The 26,953-nt window shown below is 40.1% G+C and overlaps 1 protein-coding gene across 3 annotated transcripts in view; it reads left to right on the forward strand.

Moving 5' to 3' along the window:
• The window catches only part of MTMR2 (myotubularin related protein 2), a 118,407-nt gene that overhangs the window by 25,542 nt on the left and 65,912 nt on the right, over positions 1-26,953 (forward strand). For 2 of the 3 annotated variants that reach the window (XM_055422909.2, XM_055422910.2), the window contains one exon: positions 17,075-17,180. In XM_055422909.2, coding sequence (XP_055278884.1) covers positions 17,075-17,180 — 106 coding nt within the window. Of the gene's footprint in view, positions 1-17,074; positions 17,181-22,006; positions 22,229-26,953 lie in introns of those variants that run through there. The other variant, XM_088842895.1, reaches the window with a different exon arrangement.

Below are 26,953 nucleotides of genomic sequence, written 5' to 3' on the forward strand. Positions count from 1 at the left end.
AGGAAGAAGAGCAGAAATTTGGTTTGGGGCATATTAGATGTTCACCTGGAGGTGTTAAACAAATTTGTAATTGGAATCTGGATTTCAAGAGAAAAGTGTGTGATGGTGTTTAAATTTGGGCTCATCAACTTAGAGATGTTCAAGTTGTGAGACTGGATGAGATTATTAAGGAGGGGAGGTGTGAGTAGAGAAGATAAGAGTTTCAGGGACAGGGTTCAGGTGGAATTCAGTGTTAGGAGGTTCAGAAGTGAAAAGGAACCACCACAGGAGACCTGGGAGGAAGAGGGGCTCACGAGGCAGCGGTAAGAGTACAGTGCTGGGGAAGCCAAGGATAGGAAGTCTTTGAAGGAGGACGGCTCAGCTCTGTCAGATGCTGCTTACAGATGGGCACTGAGTATTGACAATTGACTTTAGTGAAGTGGAGTTCTTGATGACCTGATAAAAGCATTTTTGTTGACCCGTTGGAAGCGGGTTCAGAGAGAATGAGAAGCAAGGAGTTGGAAGCAGTGAGTAGACTTCTGTTTCTAGGAGTTTTGCCATAAGGAAACTCAAAGAAGCGAGTTGGTATCAGTAGGGGTTAAGTTGAGAGAAATAATAGCATGTTTCTATGTTGACTGGAATGACTGAGAGGAGAGGAAAATATTTCTGATGCAAGAACCAGAGGGAAAATTGCTGGAGAGATTTTCTTGCAAAGATGAGGGGAGATAGATAATAGTTCAGTGGAGGAGCTTGCTTTAGATGGAATTATGGATGCTTTCCTTACAGTAAGAGAAGGAAAGGCAGAGTACATGGATACACATGCAAAGAGATTATAGTTGAGGGAGCCTGTGAAAGATCTATTTTGATTACTTTTGTATTTTTCAGTGAAATGGGAATCTAGGTCACTTACTAATATTGAAGATGGAGAGGGCAATAGAGGATGGGGAAAGAAAAGACCATATGAAATAGTTGTCTGGAAGAATGGGAAACATAATGGACTAGAGAAATGTAGTGTAAGTCAAAGTTGCCTGAATGAATGAACAAACAGGTGCTTGACCAAGTAACATGTAAAACCTTGGTCCACTGCTGCGTGGGGAGGCCTTGATGCCACCTCAGTCTTAATTCCAGGAAGAACCTTGTTAGCTACTTTCCTTGTTCTAATTGGCACACTGATTTCTCCATCAGCAATATTGGGATCATATTTTGATCCTTTTCTCTCCCTCTCTCATCTTGTCAAGTCAGTTGTTGAGTTCTATTGATTCTGTCTCCAGTGTTCTTTGCATCCACTCCTATTTCCTTTCTTGGCTAGTTTAGGCCCTTAATACCTCTACCTTGAAATGCAAAAAGGCAAAACGGTTGTCTGAGGAGGCCTTACATATGGCTGAGAAAGGAAGAGAAGCTAAAGGCAAAGTCGAAAAGTAAGATATACTCATCTGAATGCAGAATTTCAAAGAATAGCAAATAAGAAAGTCTGCCTCAGTGATCAGTGCAAAGAAATAGAAGAAACTGTAGATTGGGAAAGACTAGAGATCTCTTCAAGAAAATTCGAGATACCAAGGGAGCATTTCATGCAAAGATGGGCTCAACGAAGGACAGAAATGGTATGGACCTAACAGAAATAGAAAATATTAAGAAGTGGTGGCAAGAATACACAGAACTGTACAAAAACGATCTTCATGACCCAGATAACCCCATGATGGTGTGATCACTTACCTAGAGTCACACATCCTGAATGCAAAGTCAAGTGGGCTTTAGGAAGCATCATAACGAACAAAACTAGTGGACGTGATGGAATTCCAGTTGAACTATTTCAAATCCTAAAAGATGATGCTGTGAAAGTGCTGCACTGAATATACCAGCAAATATGGAAAACTCAAGCAGTGGCCATAGGAATGGTAAAGGTCATTTTTCTTTCCAATCCCAAAGAAGGGCAATGCCAAAGACTGTTCAAACTTCAAGATATTACCTCTTTCTTAAAACCTTTTGAAGCCTTTAGTCCAGATCCTTAAGTTCTTTCTCTCATTTATTTTTTGTATTCTATATTGTGTTGTGTAGTAAGTACTTTGGAGTGAAAGTTCACTAGGGGCAGCGACCCTGTTGTTTATCTCTGTGTTAATACCTAGTAACTCCTAGAATAGTAGTATTTTGCGTATAATAGGTGCTCAGTAGTATTGATAAGATTGTACTTAGATAATAACCAAAAGAATATGCTAGTGAGGAGAGCTGAATTTATAGTATCAGAACTGAGAAAAGACTTTTTTTTTTTTTTAATCAGATCATTAATATATTAAGGAGCCATTTTATGGACTTGGTAGAGTCAAAAGCCAAAGTGGAAGGAATTGGGGAAGGAGTGGGTAGTAAGCAAATGAAACCATTGAAGATAGACAATTTGCTGTAATGTGGAAGGTAGCTAAACTCTTAAGAAATGGAATATGGTGTGCAGATTTGGAAAGAGACTGGTGAAGGAAAAGCAAATGTGGTGTTTGAAAGAAAAATGAGTGTGTTGGCTGAAATGCAAGTACCAAGATTACTCCAAGTCATGTGTTTTTGTTTTTCACCTTGGCGAGGCTAAGCACTCCAGTGAGTCAGGCCACTGAAGCTAATAATGAGTCCAGTGTGCTGAGGCCACAGGTTAGATGAAGAGTGCAGATCACGGACCAGGAAACCTCGTAAACCTGGTCACTGTGGCCTTCAGCAAGGACGACGCTCCTGAGTCACTGGGCTTATGTTCTTGTGTTCTCGTTCATTCTGATGAAATCATTTATTTAGAAAACTTAACTGAACCAACTGTATGTATATTTTTATGGAGGTATCTCTCATAAATTATTACAGATATGTTTTGAAATTTATGAAGTTTGATACAGAATCGTTAAGCTCAGGAATCCGAATGAAGGAAGCTGTTGATGATGTGTGGTAGGGCCAAGGAGGCAGACGGTTAAGGTCTTTCCATTGCACTTGAAGTGACATGATGGGGAGACTTCTGTGGCCCGTCTGTGGTTCATTTTTTTTTCTAAAAAGGAAAAACGAATCATTACTTAGCTAATTAAAATGTTTTTCAAGTGTATTTTAAAAGATATAGTTTCTGATAAAATCACTTGATATAAAAACAGTGAAAATATTTAATTTCATTGTTTAAATATTTAAACAATGAAAGGTAAATAGTTTCTGATAAAAGTCACTTGATATTAAAACAATGAAAGTATTTCTTGATAGAGTATTATTTCTGTTTATCTATAATTGGGGGTGTTGAGTTTACAGAGTGATAGCCCAGAGTTCCTAAAATAAGTGGAGCTGTTGGATTTAGTTTCCTTTTGACTCTATTGTATGAAATACAGTATTAGATATTTAGGCTGTGAATCTTAAATAAAATTTACTCAAGTTTCTGGTTACCTAATTAGAAAATACTTACGTGTATATACACGTACATGCACATATATCTTTTGGACAGTCAACTTCATTTTTCAATATTTCTATAGATAATTGTGTGAGTATTTCAAAAGGTAGAATACTCATTTCTGAAGCTCTAGATTAAAAGAGACCATCTAGACATGATTCTTGACCTTAAAGTTCTTGAAATTGGAAACAGTTCAGGGAATAGTTTTCATGAGATTTTCAAAGAGGTATCTGACTATCAAAAAGCTAACCACTAAAATAGTCTAATCGGTACTTTTCACGGATATTGGAGCTATAATGAAGAGTGGGGATTAAGTCACTCGGCTGTGGATACTGCTGTTAGCTAGAATGGACTAAAATCCAGGCTTCTTAATTCTTAACAACTTTTTCTTCAACCATTTGGGAAATAGCAGTCAAAAAACAATTCTCACCAGTTGTGTAAGGATTATTTGTCATTCACGTAAGACATGGTCTCTTTTTTAAAAAAATTTTTATTTGTTTATTAGTTTTGGCTGTGGTGGTCTTTGTTGCTGCACAGGCTTTTCACTAGTGCAGAGAGTGGGGATTAGCTGCGCAGAGCCGGCTTCTCACTGCCCTGGCTTCTGTTGCAGAACACAGGCTCTAGAGCGCGTAGCCTTCCGTAATTGGTGGCGCGTCAGCTCAGCGGTTGCAGCCACCGGGCTCTTCTAGCACAGGCTCAATAGTAGTGGCCTGCAGGCTTAGTTGATCTGCAGCATGTGGGGTCATCCCACATCAGGGATTGAACCCATGTCTCCTGCATTGGCAGGTGCATTCTTTACCACTGAGCCACCGGGGAAACCCTAAGACATGGTCTCTTTTACAAAATGTTTGCTCTAGTGTCCTAAGAAATTTTTTAACGGAATGCTGTGTATATGGCATGTATACTAAAAAATCCTTGGTAACTCCAGAAGGAAAACGAAACTTTCTGTTTATCTTCCCCTGCTTTTGAGTTTTTTTTTTTCTCAGTTTCAAATGGTTCAGCTGAATGTCTTTCTTCTTTTCTCCAATCCCTAAGTTATTACCATTTCCTTTGAGTTTTTTTCATCTAGCCCTTATTTGTAGCTCTTATGGTATTATTGATACGCCTGTGTGGTATAATGTCTGTTTTGGCTGAAGTCTCAAGGGCAGAGGCTGTTCTGTAATCTAGTGTTTCGTATCAGTTCAGTTCAGTCGCTCAGTTGTGTCTGAGTCTTTGTGACCCCATGGACTGCAGCACACCAGGCTTCCCGGTCCATCACCAACTCCTGGAGCTTGCTCAAACTAATGTCCATCAAGTCGGTGATGCCATCCAACCATCTCATTCTCTGTCGTCCCCTTTTCCTCCTGCCTTCAGTCTTTCCCAGCATCAATCAGGGTCTTTTCTGGTGAGTCAGTTCTTCGCATCAGAGTATTGGAATTTCAGCTTCAACATCAGTCCTTCCATTGAATATTCAGGACTGATTTCCTTTTGGATTGACTGGTTGGATCTCCTTTCAGTCCAAAGGACTCTCAAGAGTCTTCTCTAATACCACAGTTCAAAAGCATCAATTCTTCAGTGCTCAGCTTTCTAAATAGTCCAACTCTCACATCCATACGTGACCACTGGAAAAACCATAGCTTTGACTACCTTTATCGGGAAAGTAATGTCTCTGCTTTTTAATATGTTTTCTAGGTTGGTCATAGCTTTTCTTCCAAGGAGCAAGTGTCTTTTAATTTCATGGCTGCAGTCACCATCTGCAGTGATTTTGGAGCCCCCAAAAATAAAGTCTGTCACTGTTTCCACTGTTTCCCCATCTATTTGCCATGAAGTGATGGGACTGGATGCCATGATCTTTGTTTTTTGAATGTTGAGTTTTAAGCCAGCTTTTTCACTGTCCTTTTTCATTTTCATCAAGAGTCTCTTTAGTTATTTTTCCCTTTCTGCCAAAGGGGTGGTGTCATCTGTATATCTGAGGGTTTTGATATTTCTCCCGGCAATCTTGATTCCAGCTTGTGCTTCATCCAGCCCAGCATTTCACATGATGTACTCTGCATATAAGTTAAATAAGCAAGGTGACAGTATACAGCCTTGACTTACTCTTTTCCCAATTTGGAAACAATCCATTACCATATCTGGTTCTGACTGTGCTTCCAGACCTGCATACAGATTTCTCAGGAGGCAGGTAAGGTGGTCAGGTATTCCCATCTGTTGAAGAATTTTCCAGCTTGTCGTGATCCACACAGTCAAGGGCTTTGGTGTAGTCAATAAAACAGAAGTAGATGTTTTTCTGAAACTCTCTTGCTTTAACTGTGGTCCAACAGATGTTGGCAATTTGATCTCTGTCTCCTCTGCCTTTTCTCAATCCAGCTTGCACATCTGGAAGTTCTCTGTTCACGTACTGTTGAAGCCTGGCTTGGAGAATTTTGAGCATTACTTTACTAGCGTATGAGATGAGTGCAATTATGTGGTATTTTGAACATTCTTTGGCGTTGCCTTTCTTTGGGATTGAAATGAAAACTGACCTTTTCCTTTCCTGTGGCCACTGCTAACTTTTCCAAATTTGCTGGCATATTCAGTGCAGCACTTCACAGCATCATCTTTCAGGATTTGAAATAGCTCAGCTGGAATTCCGTCGCCTCCACTAGCTTTGTTCATAATGATGCTTTCTAAGGCCCACTTGACTTCACATTCCAGTATGTGTGGCTCTAGGTGAGTGATCACACCATTGTGGTTATTTGAGTCATTAAGATCTTTCTTGTACAGTTCTTCTGTGTATTCTTGCCACCTCTTCTTAATATCTTCTGCTTCTATTAGGTTCATACCATTTCTGTCCTTTATTATGCCTATTGTTGCATGAAATGTTCCCTTGGTATCTCTAATTTTCTTGAAGAGATCTCTGGTCTTTCCCATTCTGTTGTTTTCCTCTCTTTCTTTGTATTGATCACTGAGGAAGGCTGTTTTATCTCTCCTTGCTATTCTTTGGAACTCTGTATTCAGATGGGTATATCTTTCTTTTTCTCCTTTGCCTTTAGTTTCTCTTCTTTTCTCAGCTATTTGTAAGGCCTCTTCAGACAACCATTTTGCCTTTTTGCATTTCTTCCCTTGGGGATGGTCTTGATCACTGCCTCCTGTACACAGTCACAAACCTCTGTCCGTAGTTTTTCAGGCACTCTATCAGATCTAATCCCTTGAATCTATTTGTCACTTCCACTGTATAATCATAAGGGATTTGATTTAGGTCATATCTGAATGGTCTAGTGGTTTTCCCTACTTTCTTCAATTTAAATCTGAATTTGGCAATAAGCAATTCATGATCTGAGCTACAGTCAGCTCCCTGTCTTGATTTTGCTGACTGTATAGAGCTTCTCCATCTTTGGCTGCAAAGAATATAATCAGTCTGTTTTTGTCTTGACCATACTGGTGATGTCCACGTGTAGAGTCTTCTCTTGTGTTGTTGGAAGAGGGTGTTTGCTTTGACCTTTGCAATCTCTTGGCAAAACTCTATTAGCCTTTGCCCTGCTTCATTTTGTACTCTTAAGGTCAAATTTGCCTGTTACTCCAGGTAGCTTTTGGCTTTCTACTTTTGCATTACAGTACACTGTGATGAAAAGGACATCTTTTTTGGGTGTTAGTTCTAGAAGGTCTTGTAGGTTGTTATAGAACTGTTCAACTTCAACTTTTACAGCTTCTTCTTGCCGAAGCTAAAGTCCATGCCCCAGCCATTTGCCCCTGTAGTTGGGGCATAGACTTGGCTTAATGTGATGTTGAATGGTTTGCCTTGGAAACAGAGATCCTTCTGTTGTTTTTGTGATTGTACCCAAGTACTCCTTTTCAGACTCTTGTTGACTATGAGGGCTACTCCTTTCTTCTAGGCAAAAGGGGAAGGTTGTTAACGAAGGAGTTGGGTCTGGTGTGGAAAATATGGGTGCAGCCAGACAAGAGCTACATCCTGCAGCCAGATGTACAGCAAAGTTTTGTACATAGGGTTTTATAATTGTTCATGTTTTTTGAAGAAATATGTGCGTTATGCAGTGAATCACAGACAAAATTGAATCAGTATAAACAGTACACCAATATAAACATAACCAATTACAAAGGTTTTAAAATGACTTATTGAATCAGTAACAATAACAGGACTGATTTATTGTGGAAAATATACCTTTAGGAAAAGTTTGAGGTGGTTAAAAACCAGAGTTTGGTCAGAAGAGAAGACAGTTTGGAGACTAAGTTAAAAAATATTTAGAGTGGAAATGGAGAAGACTGATTCTCATGACAAGTGTCAAGGAACAGGTGTGTCTGGCTGGAATGAAATGTAAACTTGAGCTAGAATTAGATATGGTGGAGCACCTTGGCACTCTGAATACTGTTAAGAAATTTGGAGGTAATTGGGTCATTAGGTAGCAGTATATGCACTTGCATCATAATGAATACAAGTGCTAAATAATTGTTGGAGTGATGTTAGAAGAAAATTATTCTTATAGATTTGAACATTATATATTAAAAAGTGATGGTACTAACATCATTGAGAGCACCTGGTTACGAGCTGATTCTAGCTTTTTTCATCCAAAGTGTATTGAGCTAGAGTGAGACATGAAAATGGGAAATAAAAATCATATTTAATGTGAAAGAAAGGAAGAAGAAAAAAAAATATAAACTGTTCCTTAATGGACATGACTTCATGCAATTGAAATGGCTGTCAAATTGGAGTAAACAGTTTTGGGAAAGGTGGTTCTGTGGAAAACATAATAGGCAAAAGAGCGTTAATTTTTACTCACATTTTTTCCACAGAAAGGTTATTTTTGGTGACACAATTAGTTGTCTTCTGGTAGTACTACTGTGTCCTTTTTATTACTTTATAGAACACTTGAGCTTTTTAGTATAGAAACAGGTTAATTTTATATTGTCATGCGTGTGTATGTTCCTCGGTTCTTTGTCTCGTCACAACAAAAATTTGGAGTGACGGACATTAAAGCCCCGTCAGCGTGTCACAACTCTCGGGTCTTGGACAGACTGTGTTACAGCTCTCAGGTCTCGAATTGACCGTGTTATAGCTCTTAGACAAATCAGTGTTACAGCTCAGTGTTACAGCTCTATTTTATTTAGAAGATAGCAGGAAAATCCATCTTCAGGGCGTGAGGGCACGTCGATCCAAAGACGCGAAGAGAAGAGTGCCCAGCGCGAGGGAGAGAGAGAGAGAAAGCTAGCTTTCGCTTCTCTTTTTATATGCTTTTTTTTCCCCCCTGGGCCTGCCCTATGTAAATTGGGCCAGCCAGGAGTGTTGTTTTTTACCTGAGGTCCTCACTCTGGTCCTCGGACCTTTTCGTGGGCTTTTCCCTTGTCTTTTGGCCACTGCCATTTTGGACTTCTTTTCCCTATTCTACCTACCTAACAATATTATCAGTTTCAAGTAGGATGTCTTTCATTCTGAATCCATATTATCTAACATAATGTTGTCCAAATACCAGGTCTTTAATTATAGTTGTTGCTGTCTCCTCCCCACCCCCACCCCTTATAAACCTATGAGTATAGTCACTGAGGCACATTTGTATTCTGACTTGTATGTCACAGCTGGAATTAGTAATAATGAGAAGTGAAACAGCAACATTGCCATTATAATGTTTAAATTTATTCAGCTAAGCTGATTTTGGGTAGGGTAGTTTCCGTGTAATATCGTTTGTTGTAAATAATAACAGTTAGTCATGTGGTGCTACTTTTTTTTAGATGTCTTACATTTTGTTGTAAACAAGTTGAGGAAACGATCTATGGTGAAGGATCTTGGAATGGCAAACAACAACAAAAATGTCTGAGAAGCGGAGCTCTTAGATGAGTAAATACAGTAAAATTTTACAGGTATTGCAATAGAGATATGTACAGTGTACAGCAAAGGAAGAAGCAGTTATGGTTATAAGATGGATAGGGACAGACAGGGCATGGAAGTGTATGAAGGACATTGCAGGCAAGGACAGCAGAGTCAGCAGCAAAGGTGCAGGTGCGTGAGATGGCTAAAGAACTTAGGGAATCTGCATGCCATTCCCAGTGGGGTCAGTTGAGTGAAGCTGTGGCTAGATGTATGGAACAAAGGCCCGATCATGGAAGACTTCGGGTGTCGTGCTGAGGAGTTTGGGCGCGATTCTGTAGGCAGTGTATAGCCACTGAAGGTTTAAGCAGAGAATGCACGTCAAAGCCACAGCGGGATATCACTTCATACCTGCCGTTGTTCAGTTGCTGTTAGTCGCTCGGTCGTGTCCCACTCTTTGAGACCCCGTGCCCTGCAGCACGCCAGGCTGCCCTGTCCTTCATACCTGTTAGAATGGCAGTTATCAGAAAGACAGAAAATCGTGAATGCTGGTCAGGATGTGGATAAAAGGAAACCCTAGTAGACTGTTGGTTGGAATATAAAGTGGTGTAGCCACTACGGAAAAAGGACGGAGGTTCCTCCAAAAATTAAACATAGAACTACCATGTGATGCAGCAGTTTGACTTCTGGATATTTATCTGAGCAAAACAAAAACACTAACTTGAAAGGGTATTTGCACTCCCATGTTAAATGCAGCATTCTTTACAGTAACCAAGACATGGAAGCAACCTAAAGGTCCATTGATGGGTGAATGGATAAAGAAAATGTGCTACACACACACAAACACACACACACAGAGACACAGTGGGTGGTATTTAACCATAAAAAGAAGAAAATATTGCCATTTGGAATAGCATGGGTGGATCTTGAGGGCATTATGTCAAGAGAAGTAAGTCAGAGAAAGACAAATACTATATGATCTCACAAATACATGTGAAATCTGAAAAACAAAAACCAAACTCATAGGTACAGAGCACAGATTGGTGGTTGCCAGAGGCAGGCAATTTGGGTTGGGGGGAATGGGTGAAATGGGTAAAGGTGGTCAAAATACATACTTCTGGTTATGAAATAAACAAGTCGTGGGGATGTGATGTATATATACCATGGTGACTATAGTTAATAATAATGTTTAGTTGAGAGTTGCTAAGAGGGTTGATTTTAAAAGTTCTCATCAGAAGAAACAAATTGTTGATTTATGTGGTGATGGATGTTAATGAGATTTTCTATGATTACTGCACAATATATACAAATATTGAATCTTTAGGCTGTACATCTGAAACTAATGTTATGTATCTATTATATGTCAGTTTTTAAAAAAAAGTTTTAAGCAGAGAAATGATAGGATCAGATCTGTTTTTGAAAGATCACTTTGGTGTTAGTTTGGGATGATGTATTGAATGAGTAGTTGAGGGAAAAGGTACTGCACTAAAACAGTAAAAATTAGGATATTAAAAAGGATGCATTCACCAGATGGTAGGGAAGTGGATTTTATAGAACTTTGGATTGATTGGATGTGATTGGTTTGGGGAAAAAATGGTGATGGTTTAGAAAGCTCACTTGGGAAGTGAGCTTGCTGAGCACTGCCTGGGGTCTAGCTAACGTTTCTAACGGTGAGTTTAAAGTGGCCCTAATGTGAAGATTTATTCCATTAGCACAGAAGAAGGTAGATAGTTATATTGATCTGAATTTAGGGATTAGCAGGGCAGGGGTGGTCAGTGGATAGAAACAGGATACTGAGGGTTTGCGGAAAGAGAACGTAAACTGTTACACTGGGAATTTGAGGTTAAGTGGAGAAGGAGGTGAAGCGGGGGAGAAAGAACAGTAAGCATGGACAAACGGAGCAGTTGAGGGATGAGTGGTCACCACTGGATTGAAGATCCGACGAAGGGAACGTTAAGAAAGTGAAATGTTTGGAAAGAGTAGCGTCTGCAGTGAGATACTGGTTTCCTGGAGTTTTCGATGACAAAGACCGCGTAGTTTCCAGAAACGGTAAAGTGCGGATGTGCTGCAGAAGCACATTGCTCAGGTGGGGGTGCAGATGAGAAATGTAGGAAGTGGGGAATTTTGAGCTAGCTGGTTGCTAGTTTGTCCCTATGAACATAAAAATTCCCGCGATAAAAGCAGTTTTGGAGTAGAAAGAAGCTTTAAAAGGAGAAAGTGAGCCAGGTTAGTAGGAAGTCTTCGCTAAAGTGAGAAGCTGTGATTAAAAGGTGAGTGGGTGATAGTAACAGAAAGGTTGTATGCCCAAATACCAAGAACCTTGGAGGAAGAAGGCTTTTATATATGGGGATGGAAAAGTAACACTAGTGTGGAAGCTTGAGACAGGAGCTGGGGAAATGCTGGCTTCACCTTTGGATTTCGTTAAATGTGGTACAAGAGCCTTCTCTAGAAAAGGCTGCAGGGAAGTGGACTCCTGGAAGGAGATCTCAGCTGAAGCAAAGAGGTGGAGGGGAGAATTTGGTTGAAGATAGAAGAGAATTTATTCTATATGGTGTAAAAAGTCCAGTATAAAGGAAAAGTTAGCTGAAGGAAGACTCGGGCAGGGAAAATGGACAGAGGAAATACAGGGTCGGACTTGAAGGTCTGGCATTTTTGAAGAGGTTCAGGATGACAAGGATAATAAGAATGTTTGGATTGAAGTTTGCGTGGTGAAGTTTATGGGCCTAGGAAAACTGAGGACCAAAGCGGCATTGGTTACTTAGTGAGATTGTTGTTGTTTAGTCTCTGAGTCATGTCTGCCTCTCTGTGACCCCATGGACTGTAGCCTACAAGGCTCCTCTGTCCATGGGATTCTCCAGGCAAGAAAACTGAAGTGGGTTGCCATTTCCTTTTCCAGACTTAATAAGATTAGCAGACTACAATCTTTGCTCAGAGTTCAGATGCCTTGCCAATTCTTATTCTCTAGCACTTTATCATTTAAAAGGAGGAGGCAATGTAACCAAAGAGCTCTAGTCTAATGTGGAAAGATTTAAATGCCATTATAGAGTATAGGCAGAAGTATAGATGGTTGAGTTTTATTCCACTGGTTGACCTGGGAAGACTTCTTGGAATAACCGGCCTTTTAACTGGGTCTTAAAGAGTAAGTAACAATAGGATGTTAATAGAGAATTAGCTCAGTTGTGTTCGACTCTTTGCGACCCCATGGACTGTAGCCTGCCATGGTCCTCTGTCCATGGGATTTTCCAGGCAAGAAGACTGGAGTGGGTTGCCATTCCTTCTCTAGGAGATCTTCCCGACCCAGGGATTGAACCCGGGTCTCCCACACTGCAGACAGACCCTACCGTCTGAGCAAGCAGGCTTCCCTGGGCATTCTCTTTTGCAGTTGCATGAGCAATGGTATGAAATCAGGGAAATACAGAGCTTATTTATGGAACAGTTCGTAAAAGGTAAACATAGAGAGCTTGACCTCAAGATGAGCAGTGGAGAAATGGAAAAGAACAGTGGAAATGAAGTTATATTATCCTAGTAGCCATGGTGATCAGAAGCATGTACAAAGCCCATATGACAGGAGAAAAATAACTATTGAAAATAGAGCTCTGCCTTCTGTAGCCACCTTCAGTCTTGAGTAGCCACTTCATGTTTATACCAGAACTTTCAGCAACTTTGGTGGTGGTGGTAGTGGTATGTGTATTTGCTATAATCACAAGAACAATACTATGATATCGTCACACGTGTGTCCCCTCCAGCCCCTCGCATCTTTCCTGGAGTTTAAAACCTTCTAGTGCTTATTCGGATATGTGGTTGATCATAATATCTATGTTTATGTGTATCTGAAAAGAGAAGTTAATAATTAAAGGCTGTTTTCCACACTTCTGCTTGAAAGATTGATTCTTTGAGATTGTAAGGTACTAGTTGCAATACCCGGAGAAGGCAATGGCAAGCCACTCCAGTACTCTTGCCTGGAAAATCCCATGGATGGAGGAGCCTGGTAGGCTGCAGTCCGTGGGGTTGCTAAGGGTCGGACACGACTGAGCGACTTCACTTTCACTTTTCACTTTCACACCTTGGAGAAGGAAATGGCAACCCACTCCAGTGTTCTTGCCTGGTGAATCCCAGGGACGGGGGAGCCTGGTGGGCTTCTGTCTATGGGGTCACACAGAGTCGGACACGACTGAAGTGACTTAGCAGTAGTAGTAGTAGTAGTTGCAATACCTCGTTTTGTTTATTTTCCCTTAGATTTGTTTACTCCATACTTTGGCTCTAAAAAACTGTTTGGTGTCTTAATGAGACATACTCTAATATTCCTATTGATACGGTTTTTTTCTAGGTCTACAGTACCCTAATTCCAAGTTGTGTTTTGTTGCCTTTGCATATTTTTCTGTTTTCTCAGGTCATACACATAAAAAATAGTATTATACATTTCAACTTGTTCAAAATAGACTTTGTAAAGTGTTGATTGCTGTAACACTTAGAGAGTTGTGTTTGGCTGTACAGAATAGAAGATTCCATTACAGTGATTTTAAAAATTAAACTTCATTTATTTTATATAACCAAGACTCCCAAAGTAGGGAGTTGTTGGGGTGGATTCAGCTGCTCACCAGGAAAGGACTTTATGCTCTTTGGTGTCCTACATAGGCCAACACTTGCTCCTGTTTACAGGATGCCCAGTATTTCTGAGCTTTGCATTCTTGGTGCAGGCAAGAGAAAGTGGGAAAGGTTAAGAAGTGCCTTGCTATTTCTACTCCCCTTTATTAAGAAAATAAAAGGCTTCCAAAACAATGGAACAGACTTCTCCTTAAATTTCACTGACCAAAATTGTGTCACATTGTCTCCTAGACACAAAAGAACCAAAAGCAAGCATGTCATCCTGGGCTCACCATAACTGTCCTCATGCAGATCAGGAAAGAAAGGAATGTGTATATATATGGAGTAGGCAGCAAACAATATTTGTCAGAGTAGTGTGCCTAAATTTGTATTGTTTTACTTGTTATTTTAATGTTATGTTTAGTGTAACTTTAATTAATCATAAATTGGAATCAGTTTATTTTTCCTTACACTCTAAAGCTAGATAATAGAATTCTTATGACTGTTCCCTTGTCATATTATAGATTCTTGGACACAAAAACGATTAACCACAATTATACTTTGAAATAGTTAATAAAGAGATGTTTGTATTTGAAAAAAAATTTTTGAAGTGTTCCCAGTGGAATGCCCTTTTCATTCATTTAAATGAAGTGATTATTTTGAGGGAGATGATTTTCACATTGTATAAATATATAAAAATGTAGATAGCATGATTTTATACAGCAACATTGTAAAAAACTGTACAAAAAACTAATACATTCAGGAAAGCAGCAGGATACAAAATCAACATGCAGAAGTCAGTTGTTTCTATATACTAATAATGCATTTTACCAAAAAGACATTAAGGAAACAAATTCATTGCAATAGCATCAAAAAAAATAGAATACTAAGGAATAAAATTATCCAAGGAAGTTAAAGACCTGTATGAAGAAAACTATAAAACAATGATGGAAGAAATTGAAAAAGACACAAATCGATGGAAAGTTATCCTGTGTTAATGAATTGGTAAAATTAATCTTGTTAAAATGTCATTGCTGCTCAAAGTGATTTACAGATTCAGTGCATGCTACATAAAAATTCTAATGGCATTTTACACAGATAGAAAAAACAGTATTGAAGTCAGTATGGAACCATGAAAAACCCAACATGGCTAACACAGTCTTGAGCACAAAGAACAGAGCTGGAGGCATCATACTTCCTAACCTCAAACTGTATTGCAGGGCTGTGGTTATCAAAACAGTGGACAGCAGAACAGATTGGAGAGCCCAGAAATAGAACTACACGTGTATACAGTCAATCTCCCTTTGTAAACAGCACCAGGAATGAACAGTGGTAAAATGATAGACTCTTCAATGAATAGTGTTGGTGAAAATGGATGTCCATATGCAGAAGGGTGAAATTGGACCCTTATATTACATCACACACAGAAATCAACCAAAATGGATTAAGCATTTAAAAGTAAGACCTGAATCTGTAGAACTCCTGGAGGAAAACATTGAGGAAAAACTCTCTGGTACTGGTCTTGAGAATGGTTTCTCGGATTTGCCACTGTTAGGGCAGGTAACAAAAGTAAAAACGAACTATTAGGACTACATCAAAGTGACCGACAGAGTGAGAGAAAATGTTTTTAAATCCTGTCTGTTAAGGGGGAAAAATTTGATCAAAAGGGACAAATTTTCAGATATAAATTACGTCTGGGTACCTAATATATAGCATAGTGACTATAGTTTAATAATATTGTAAACTTGAAATTGCCAAGATAGTAGATCTCAAAGTGTCTCACCATAGAAAGAAAGGTAACTGTGTGAGGTGTTGGTGTCTCAATTAGCTTTATTGTGGTGGTCATTTCATAGTGAATACATATATCAGAATATCATGTTGTACACCTAAAATATATACAGTATTTTTAGTATCCAAACCTCAATAAAAATGAACTGACAGTTATTTGAGGGGAGATGATTTTCACATTGTAAACATAATTTAGTAGTCACTACATGCAGGTATTATGGTGGACAAATTTTAACAAAAATGTGGTTTCTAAATATCACAACCTCAAGGTAGAGTATCCCATTAGACTCTTGACTTTTTGTGTGAAGTAGGCTTTTAATATGTTGGGAGTGAAGCTTTAGGAAAATGTATTTCTTAGTCAGAACTTTAAGTTTCAGTTCAAAATGTCTGAGATTTTCCTGCCATTGATTTTTCTTCCTTAAATAATTTTAAGTTTCTTCTGCTGATAAAAGGAAATGATGTAAATCATTCAGTTTGTGGCATCTGTTTATTGTCACTGTAGTTTTGAATTTAATAAACATAATACACGTTAACTATGTACAAAGGCACTGAAGTAGATTTTACGGAAAATAAAGACACAGTCCTTCTTGGGACATTGAAATTTTAATTGGTGAGACAACATTTACATACTTGAGACCAATAAACCGTAAAAGGCAGTATGTGATCAGGTATCCAAAGTTCTATAAGAATTTAAGAGAATAAAAGTATAGAATGTGATTACTTAGTGTAATGGAAAAAATGGATATATAAGACAGGTTTGTTAAAAAACACATGATTTGGTTGTAGGGGAAAGTTACAAGGTACAAAGACAGGCTTATCTTTCCATCATTATCTTTTCCCCTTCTGCTCATCTAGCCCTGTCAAACTATTTGTAGTTTCTCAAGTGTTTTATGCTCTTTGATAATTCTGTACTTTTAGTGTTTTTTGTTTTTGGAATTCCCTTGCTTGTTTTGTCAGCCTGGCAATTTCCTGTCTTTGAAGACTCAGTTCAGGTATCACCTGCTCTGTGATGTCTTCCCTGAACTTTCCTGGGTAAAGTTAGGTGCTTTCTTTTCCTTTTTCCGGATTCATAATCATGGTGCTCTCTGTCTCTCGGCTCTCTGTCCACCTCGGGGGTGTGTGTATGTGTACAGTTAGAGTTACCACATTGCGCTGTTTATCTGTCTGTCTCTTCCACAAGCTTGTGAGCTTTATGAACATGAGAGTTTTGCCCTATTTATCTCCAAATCATAGTGCCTGGTGTAATGGTTTTTTGCATATTGGGCTGATAATTGAGTGATTAATTGGATGGTTAGATAAAAAGAAAGAATTAACCTAGAGTGTATTCATAAATACTGGGGAAGCCTGTCTAAAGGGAATATGGATGGTAAGACTACTTAGCCCTATTAGGAATAGAGCTTGCGATTTATCAGTATTTAAAGATAAGATTTAATAGTCAGTATTGGACTGGTTGGCAGTAGAAGTTTTAATAAACAGTGGGGTTACAGTTAATAAAATTTCTGAATTTTTAACATGCCCATTTTTCAAATGTCCTGTGCTTTTGTATCTTGTAGTGCTTCCACTTCTCATTCAGAGAATTCAGTGCATACCAAATCAGCTTCTGTTGTCTCATCGGATTCCATATCAACTTCTGCAGAGAACTTTTCTCCTGATTTGAGGGTATGTATACTGTTCCTAAGACCTAGTGAAGTATTTGCTGTCAGCTGTTTGTGGCCACACTATCAATATAACTTTTAACTAATTAGGCAGGAGACATTGATAGAGCATTCTCAAAGACCTGAATCTGTATGTAATATCCTAGAACAGGCTATTCTTACTTATCTATAAAAAAGAAAAAAAACCAAACAAACGTGTTTCATTTCTGAGTTTGATGTCTTCTAAGTTCTTCGCCAAAAGGTAATTGATTAATTCTGTAGTGGTATAAAAAAATTTTCGTGAATACTCCCATAATGCTTTACTCCCATTCATAACTAATATTTATTGAGTGCCTAGCATGTGCCAGATATTGTTCTAAGTGCTTTAGTGAAATATCTCTTATAATACTTCCACCAGTTCTGTAAGGTAGAAATTATTATTACCACCATTCTACAGATGACAATAGCTCATAGAGAGATTAAATAACGTGTCGAAGGTCTCATAGCTAATGAATCTTACTGTCGGTATTCCTGCTCATGTAGTCCAGTTCTGGAGCTAAGTCACTTAAACAATGTGCTGTAGTTGCTGCATATCTTATTGTAGTTTATAAGTCAGTCAGTTCAGTCGCTCAGTCATGTCCAACTTTTTGCGACCCCATGAACTGCAGCACGCCAGGCCTCCCTGTCCATCACCAACTCCCAGAGTTTACCCAAACCCATGTCCATCGAGTCGATGATGCCATCCATCCATCTCATCCTCTGTCATCCCCTTCTCCTCCTGCCCCCAATCCCTCCCAGCATCAGGGTCCTTTCCAATGAGTCAGCTCTTCACATCAGGAGGCCAAAGTATTGGAGTTTCATCTTCAGCATCAGTCCTTCCAATGAACACCCAGGACTGATCTCCTTTAGGATGGACTGGTTGGATCTCCTTGCAGTCCAAGGGACTCCCAAGAGTCTTCTCCAACACCACAGTTCAAAAGCATCAATTCTTCGGTGCTCAGCTTTCTTCACAGTCCCAACTTTCACATCCATACATGACCACTGGAAAAACCATAGCCTTGACTAGATGGACCTTTGTTGACAAAGTAATGTCTCTGCTTTTTAATATGCTGTTTCAGTTGGTCATAAGTTTCCTTCCAAGGAGTAAGCGTCTTTTAATTTCATGGCTGCAGTCACCATCTGCAGTGATTTTGGAGCCCAGAAAAATAAAGTCAGCCACTGGTTCCACTGTTTCCCCATCTATCTGCCATGAAGTGATGGGACTGGATGCCATGATCTTCGTTTTCTGAATGTTGAGCTTAAAGCCAACTTTTTCACTCTCCTCTTTCACTTTCATCAAGAGGCTCTTTAGTTCTTCTTCACTTTCTGCCATAAGGGTGGTGTCATCTGCATATCTGAGGTTATTGATATTTCTTCCAGCAGTCTTGATTCTGGCTTGTGCTTCTTCCAGCCCAGTGTTTCTCATGATGTACTGTGCATATAAGTTAAATAAGCAGGGTGACAATATACAGCCTTGACATACTCCTTTTCCTATTTGGAACCAGTCTGTTGTTCCATGTCCAGTTCTAACTGTTGCTTCCTGACCTGCATACAGGTTTCTTATAAGTATTCCTCTCTTTATTGAAGGCTTTGTTGTTAGGAAATTAGCCATATCGGTGATATCCTATAGCACTTCGTACATTTTTGGATTCATCTGCTTTTCTACTACTGCTTGTCTATGAATGAAGGGGAAAATAATTTCATATGTGGTGATAACCTTTAAGCCTTACGTCAGAATCTTTTCATTCTGATCAAATGACTGCCTTCTCAGTGGTTACACTTTCACAGCTTTAGCCAAAACCTTTTTTTCTTTAATGAAGTCATTTGCTCTTGAGAATCTGTTGAGAATGTGTCTTTTTCAAGTATTTCATTTTCAGGCCTGGAATCCAACAAATGTAAAAAGACTGGATAGAAACTTCTGTAAAGGCTTCTGCATATTTGCCATTATATTCTGTGAAATGTCACAAAATACTAAATAGGGCATGCTGCTGCTGCTAAGTCACTTCAGTTGTGTCCGACTCTGTGTGACCCCATAGACGGAAGCCCACCAGGCTCCCCTGTCCCTGGGATTCTCCAGGCAAGAACACTGGAGTGGGTTGCCATAGCACAACTTTAAACATCACTACAAATGATAAAGGTTTATTTTTAGAATTTGAATATATGTTGTGCTGATTAAAAAGACTTCATAATATCATTAACTGTTATCTTGAAGCATAACATACATTTGGGGCAGGGCTCATCATTAATGATAGTGGATATAAATCTACTGTTACCTTTAATTAATTTATTACTATTTAGAAATACGCATTTGATATATGTATCTAACTTTGGTTTATTCATTACATTAAAATAATGCACTAAGGGCCTCTGGGCCTCTTGATCATTTTGAAGTTTTTTGGCCTACTTCTGATCAGCTTTTATTAGTTAAAAACTATCATTTTAAACCTCATATGACTGATAAAGAACTCATATTAGGAATGGGAGAAATACTGCTTTTATTTCTAGCCTATACTTACATTATTAATGTTATATTCTACCTGCTATTTCTTGCCTAAAATATGTTAAACCATTTGTGTGTTCTTGTGGGAGTTAGTTTGTTTAAATTCCTTATGGTTACATTAAATTTGGTTAAATTCCTGGGCACACATGTGAAATGCAGTACATTGTAGGAAGCTGAAAGAAGGCCTCCATTGTCAGCTTCTCTGCATGCGGACTCCCTTTATTTCCTCAGGATATTTTATGTACGTAGGAGTGGTTTACATTGGGAAAAGTAGGGGTCAAGGCAGGAGGAGAAGGGGACGACAGAGGATGAGATGGTTGGATGGCATCACCGACTCAATGGACATGAGTTTGAGTGAACTCCGGGAGTTGGTGATGGACAGGGAGGCCTGGCGTGCTGCAGTCCATGGGGTCGCAGAGTTGGACATGACTGAACAACTGAACTGAATGTTAAGCTATATGTTCAGTTCAGTTCAGTCGCTCATGTTAAATATTTTAATTTCTTATTTTGAGTAAAGTTTTAATTTTAGAACAGGTTTAAATATACAGAAAAATTGCAAAGATACTGTAGGGTTCCCATATATTTGACATCCAGTTTCCCCTGTTACTAATATCTTATAATACATTCAGTTCAGTTCAGTCACTCAGTCGTGTCCGACTCTTTGTGACCCCATGAATCACAGCACGCCAGGCCTCCCTGTCCATCACCAACTCCCGGAGTTCACTCAAACTCATATCCACAGAGTCGGCGATGCCATCCAGCCATCTCATTCTCTGTCGTCCCCTTCTCCTCCTGCCTCCAGTCCTTCCCAGCATCAGAGTCTTTTCCAGTGAGGCAACTCGTCACATGAGTTGGCCAAAGTTTTGGAGTTTCAGCTTTAGCACCAGTCCTTCCAATGAACACCCAGGATTGATCTCCTTTAGAATGGACTGGTTGGATCTCCTTGCAGTCCAAGGGACTCTCAAGAGTCTTCTCCAACACCACAGTTCAAAAGCATCAATTCTTTGGCGATCAGCTTTCTTCACAGTCCAACTCTCACATCCATACGTGACCACTGGAAAAACCATAGCCTTGACTAGACGGACCTTGGTTGGCAAAGTAATGTCTCTGCTTTTTAATATGCTATCTAGGTTGGTCATAACTTTCCTTCCAAGGACTAAGCGTCTTTTAATTTCATAGCTATAATCAGCATCCGCAGTGATATTGGAGCCCAAGTCTGACACTGTTTCCACTGTTTCCCCATCTATTTCCTATGAAGTGATGGGACCAGATGCCATGATCTTTGTTTTCTGAATGTTGAGCTTCAAGCCAACCTTTTCACTCTCCTCTTTCACTTTCATCAAGAGGCTTTTTAGTTCCTCTTCACTTTCTGCCCTAAGGGTGGTGTCATCTGCGTATCTGGATTTATTTATTTATTGGCTGTGGTGGGTCTCCACTGCTGTCCGTGGGCTTTCTCTAGTTTTGGTGAGTGGGGGCTGCTTTTCCTTGCAGGAGTGTCTCTCGTTGGGGAGCACAGGTGCTCGGCGGGAGGGCTTCCGTAGCTGCAGTGCCTGCTCTCAGCAGTGTGGCTCATGGGCTTAGTTGCTCCCTGGCATGGGGAACCTTCCCGGACCTTGGATGGAACCAGTGTCCCTTGCATTGCAAGCTGGATTCCTGGAGAAGCCCCTGTCTTTCTTTTAACAAAAAAAGGTAACAGTACTTTTTTTCTCCTTCTGAGGCAAAAGATCATTTATGTACATCCTATTTGGAAAAAATGAGAATCGTGTGGAAAAAATGAGAATCGTGATCACATGTGCAAGTTTGTCTTGAATAGTCTTATTTTATGCTATTGTCTCTTCAGGTTTACCAGTAGACACAAAAATGTCCTGAGTTATTGACTCTCAGCACTAGGACACTAGAGGAATCTGTTAAATTTATACATCAGCTCCATGACTTTGGGATTGTCCCCATCAGTGCCTTATTAGTTCAGTATCTTTCACAACTTAGTGGTGCCCTGAGATAATTTTCATTAGAAAAATGATGAGACAGTTGTTAAATGTTAGAGTAAGGAGTGTTAAATGTTATATTGTGGAGAAGATCATTTTGGACACCAAAGGTTAACTGTACTTACCATGGTAGGGTGCCTGAACGGCAGAGAAAAAAAGGAAATTAATATGGTTAGGCTGATTGTTTTCATGTTCCTTCATTTTAAAACATACCTTTGATAATTAGATATAATCTTTAGTTGAATCACCATCTTTTTATTTAGGTGCGGAAAGGAGATGAATAAGGAGCATCTAATATCATTTAAGAAATGAAGCCTGATTTCAAATGTATGTGTAGCGTGGAAGGAAGGATGTGCTTCTCATAATTGAAAAATATGCAGTGTGTTACCTGGATAAATATTTATACAAGCTTCGTCTCATCACAACAGTCCTGTGAGACAGATATCACTATCCCATTTGACAGAGGGGCAACCTGATACTCAGGACAGCTGAGTTAAATCATGTGCTTCAAGACACACAGCTCGGAGTTGCCATTTTATTTGGTCTCAGGTTGGTCGTATTCCTGTACAGCATGTTACCCAGAGAGACTGTGCTCCCATGATTTTGCTGCTAAGTTTTTTCAAATGTGAAGTATCTGTTAGTCACTCAGTCATGCCCGACTCTGTGACCCCATGTACAGTAGTCCACCAGGCTCCTCTGTCCATGGAATTCTCCAGGCAAGAATATTGGATTGCGTTGCCATTCCTTCTCCAGGGAACGTGAAGTGAGAAGTTCTTAATCAAAGAAGTATCTTTAAGACATTTTTTGAGGTAGAAGTAGCGCTTTTCAGCATTCCTTAATAAATGAGAATTGCTTTTCTACTTAATTCTAAAAGAGGGTTTTTCTAATAAAATCTGATTTCTCCCCTTTCTCGGTTTTGTTAGTTGTTGATATTTTGCTTTTAGTATATATACGTTTAGCTGTAAAATGGTAGTGTTCTAGTTAATTATAGATGGAATTCACTGCTGTGAGTTTTTCTTTCACTGATCACAGTGTCTTTGTTATGAGATGAGGGGCTTGGCATGCAAATCGTCATTCACAGATGATTTGAAGTTGGTTAATCTCTGGGCTTTGAGTTCTCCATACAGCGTCACTGTTTATCTCTGCTCTGAGCCTCAGCATATTATAAACTCCATTAATAACAGCTTTTAAATAGAAGTAGAAAGAACACAATGCGTTGAAAAGCTAATACAGTTTCATAAAAAATATTAAAATCAGATTGTATAGGTTTTCTGCTACAAGTACCATGAAGTGACTCTTTCCTCAAAGGATAGTGTTGTAATAGAGTAACACCTGTGAAAGCTTCTATTAAGAATTTCCTATTCAAACAAGGTTGTTTGCTCCCACATCAGTAAAGCAGAATCGAAAATCAGCAGGGATAAGGGGTGTTTACTAAGGTAGACGCGACGCGAGAGACGCCGGCCCCGGCGGCGCAGACGCGACGCGAGAGACGCCGGCCCCGGCGCAACGAGCCACGCAAAGAGGTGCGGCCGTGAGGAGCTACCCGACGCCTGAGGCCAGGGCCGGCGGCCGAGAGGAGCTACCCCACGTCCAACAGGCGGTGGCTGCGCGGGCGCAGGAGGGCCGAGAGGAGCTACTCTGCGTTCAAGGTCAGGACGGGGGGCCTTGAGGAGATACCCCTCGTCCAAGGTAAGGTACAGCAGCTGCACTTTGCTGGAGCGGCTGTGAAGAGATTTTCCACGACCAAGGTAAGAGAAACCGAAATAAGACGGTAGGTATTGCTAGGGGGCACCAGAGGGCAGACAAACTGAAATCATAATCACAGGAAACTAGCTGATCTAATCACATGGACCACAGCCGAATGTGGTCCCCTGGAGAAGGGAATGGCAAACCACTTCAGTATACTTGCCTTGAGAACCCCGTGAACAGTAACAAAGGGCAAAATGATAGGATACTGAATGAGGAATTCCCCAGGTCGGTAGGTGCCCAGTATGCTACTGGAGCTCAGTGGAGAAATAACTATAGAAGGAATAAAGGGATGGAGCAAAAGCAAAACCAATACCCAGTTGTGGATGTGACCAATGATAGAAACAAGGTCCGGTGCTGTAAAGAGCAATATTGCATAGGAACCTGGAATGTCAGGTCCATGAATCAAGGCAAGTTGGAAGTGGTCAAACAGGAGATGGCAAGAGTGAACGTCGACATTCTAGGAATCAGTGAATTAAAATGGACTGGAATGGGTGAATTTAACTCGGATGACCATTATATCTACTACTGTGGGCAGGAATCCCTTAGAAGAAATGGAGTAGCCATCATGGTCAACAAAAGAGTCCGAAATGCAGTACTTGGATGCAATCTTAAAAATGACAGGATGATTTCTGTTCGTTTCCAAGGCAAACCATTCAATATTACAGTAATCCAGGCCTATGCCCCAACCAGTAATGCTGAAGAAGCCGAAGTTAATCAGTTCTATGAAGACCTACAAGACCTTTTAGAACTAACACCCAAAAAAGATGTCCTTTTCATTATAGGGGACTGGAATGCAAAAGTAGGAAGTCAAGAAACACCTGGAGTAACTGGCAAATTTGGCCTTGGAGCACGGAATGAAGCAGGGCAAAGGCTAATAGAGTTTTGTCAAGAGAATGCACTGGTCATAGCAAACACCCTCTTCCAACAACACAAGAGAAGACTCTACACATGGACATCACCAGATGGTCAACACCGAAATCAGATTGATTATATTCTTTGCAACCAAAGATGGAGAAGCTGTATACAGTTAGCGAAAACAAGACCAGGAGCTGACTGTGGCTCAGATCATGAACTCCTTATTGCGAAGTTCAGACTTAAATTGAAGAAAGTAGGGAAAACCACTAGACCATTCAGATATGACCTCAATCAAATCCCTTATGATTATGCAGTGGAAGTGAGAAATAGATTTAAGGGACTAGATCTGATTGATAGAGTGCCTGATGAACTCTGGACGGAGGTTCGTGACATTGTACAGGAGACAGGGACCAAGACCATCCCCATGGGAAAGAAATGCAAAAGAGCGAAATGGCTGTCTGAGGAGGCCTTACAAATAGCTGTAAAAAGAAGAGAGGCGAAAAGCAGAGGAGAAAAGGAAAGATATAAGCATCTGAATGCAGAGTTCCAAAGAATAGCAAGGAGAGATAAGAAAGCCTTCCTCAGTGATCAATGCAAAGAAATAGAGGAAAACAACAGAATAGGAAAAACAAGAGACCTCTTCAAGAAAATTAGAGATTCCAAGGGAACTTTTCACGCAAAGATGGGCTCGATAAAGGACAGAAATGGTATGGACCTAACAGAAGCAGAAGATATTAAGAAGAGGTGGCAGGAATACACAGAAGAACTGTACAAAAAAGATCTTCACGACCAAGATAGTCACGATAATGTGATCACTGACCTAGAGCCAGACATCTTGGAATGTGAAGTCAAGTGGGCCTTAGAAAGCATCACTACGAACAAAGCTAGTGGTGGTGATGGAATTCCAGTTGAGCTATTTCAAGTCTTGAAAGATGATGCTGTGAAAGTGCTGCACTCAATATGCCAGCAGATTTGGAAAACTCAGCAGTGGCCACAGGACTGGAAGAGGTCAGTCTTCATTCCAATCCCAAAGAAAGGCAATGCCAAAGAATGCTCAAACTACCGCACAATTGCACTCATCTCACACGCTAGTAAAGTCATGCTCAAAATTCTCCAAGCCAGGCTTCAGCAGTATGTAAACCGTGAACTCCCAGATGTTCAAGCAGGTTTTAGAAAAGGCAGAGGCACCAGAGATCAAATTGCCAACATCCGCTGGATCATGGAGAAAGCAAGAGAGTTCCAGAAAAACATCTATTTCTGCTTCATTGACTATGCCAAAGCCTTTGACTGTGTGGATCACAATAAACTGTGGAACATTCTGAAAGAGATGGGAATCCCAGACCACCTGACCTGCCTCTTGAGAAACCTGTATGCAGGTCAGGAAGCAACAGTTAGAACCGGTCATGGAACAACAGACTGGTTCCAAATAGGAAAAGGAGTGCGTCAAGGTTGTATATTGTCACCTTGCTTATTTAACTTATATGCAGAGTACATCATGAGGAACGCTGGGCTGGAAGAAGCACAAGCTGGAATCAAGATTGCTGGGAGAAATATCAATAACCTCAGATATGCAGATGACACTACCCTTATGGCAGAAAGTGAAGAGGAACTCAAAAGCCTCTTGATGAAAGTGAAAGAGGAGAGTGAAAAGGTTGGCTTGAAGCTCAACATTCAGAAAACAAAGATCATGGCATCTGGTCCCATCACTTCATGGGAAATAGATGGAAAAACAGTGGAAACAGTGTCAGACTTTGTTTTTTTGGGCTCCAAAATCACTGCAGATGCTGATTGCAGCCATGAAATTAAAAGACGCTTGCTCCTTGGAAGGAAAGTTATGACCAACCTTGATAGTATATTAAAAAGCAGAGACATTACTTTGCCGACCAAGGTCCGTCTAGTCAAGGCAATGGTTTTTCCCGTGGTCATGTATGGATGTGAGAGTTGGACTGTGAAGAAAGCTGATCGCCGAAGAATCGATGCTTTTGAACTGTGGTGTTGGAGAAGACTCTTGAGAGTCCCTTATACTGCAAGGAGATACAACCAGTCCATTCTAAAGAAGATCAATCCTGGATGTTCATTGGAGGGACTGATGCTAAAGCTGAAACTCCAATACTTTGGCCACCTCATGCGACGAGTTGACTCACTGGAAAAGACTCTGATGCTGGGAAAGGTTGGGGGCGGGAGGAGAAGGGGACGACGGAGAATGAGATGGCTGGATGGCATCACCGACTCTGTGGACATGAGTTTGAGTGTACTCCGGGAGTTGGTGATGGACAGGGAGGCCTGGCGTGCTGTGATTCATGGGGTCGCGGAGAGTCGGACACGACTGAGCGACTGAACTGAACTGAACTGAACTGAACTAAGGTAGAATTCCATTTGTGTTAACTTTTTCACCTTGTAAGTGTAGTTTGTTCTGGAAAAAGTCATATACAGATTTAATCCAGTAGACATATTTCTGAAAAGTTGAGCGCAGTCTCGGGCTTGGTAAATTGAATCATGCTTCCTCAGTGATAATAATTGTAGTGTTTTCTGTTTGCTTTGATCTTTACTTTGGCACTCGGCCTATTGAATTTCATTTAAAAAACTTAAAATCCTTTCATATAAAAGTTTTAATGATCAAATTATTTTAAAATAAGTTTTCCATTTTAAAAAGCAAGCTTTCTTTAATAC

The sequence above is a fragment of the Moschus berezovskii genome, chromosome 14 (genome assembly GCF_049115385.1).
Source record: "Moschus berezovskii isolate FMDL1 chromosome 14, NW_MosBer_1.0, whole genome shotgun sequence".
NCBI lineage: Eukaryota > Metazoa > Chordata > Mammalia > Artiodactyla > Moschidae > Moschus > Moschus berezovskii.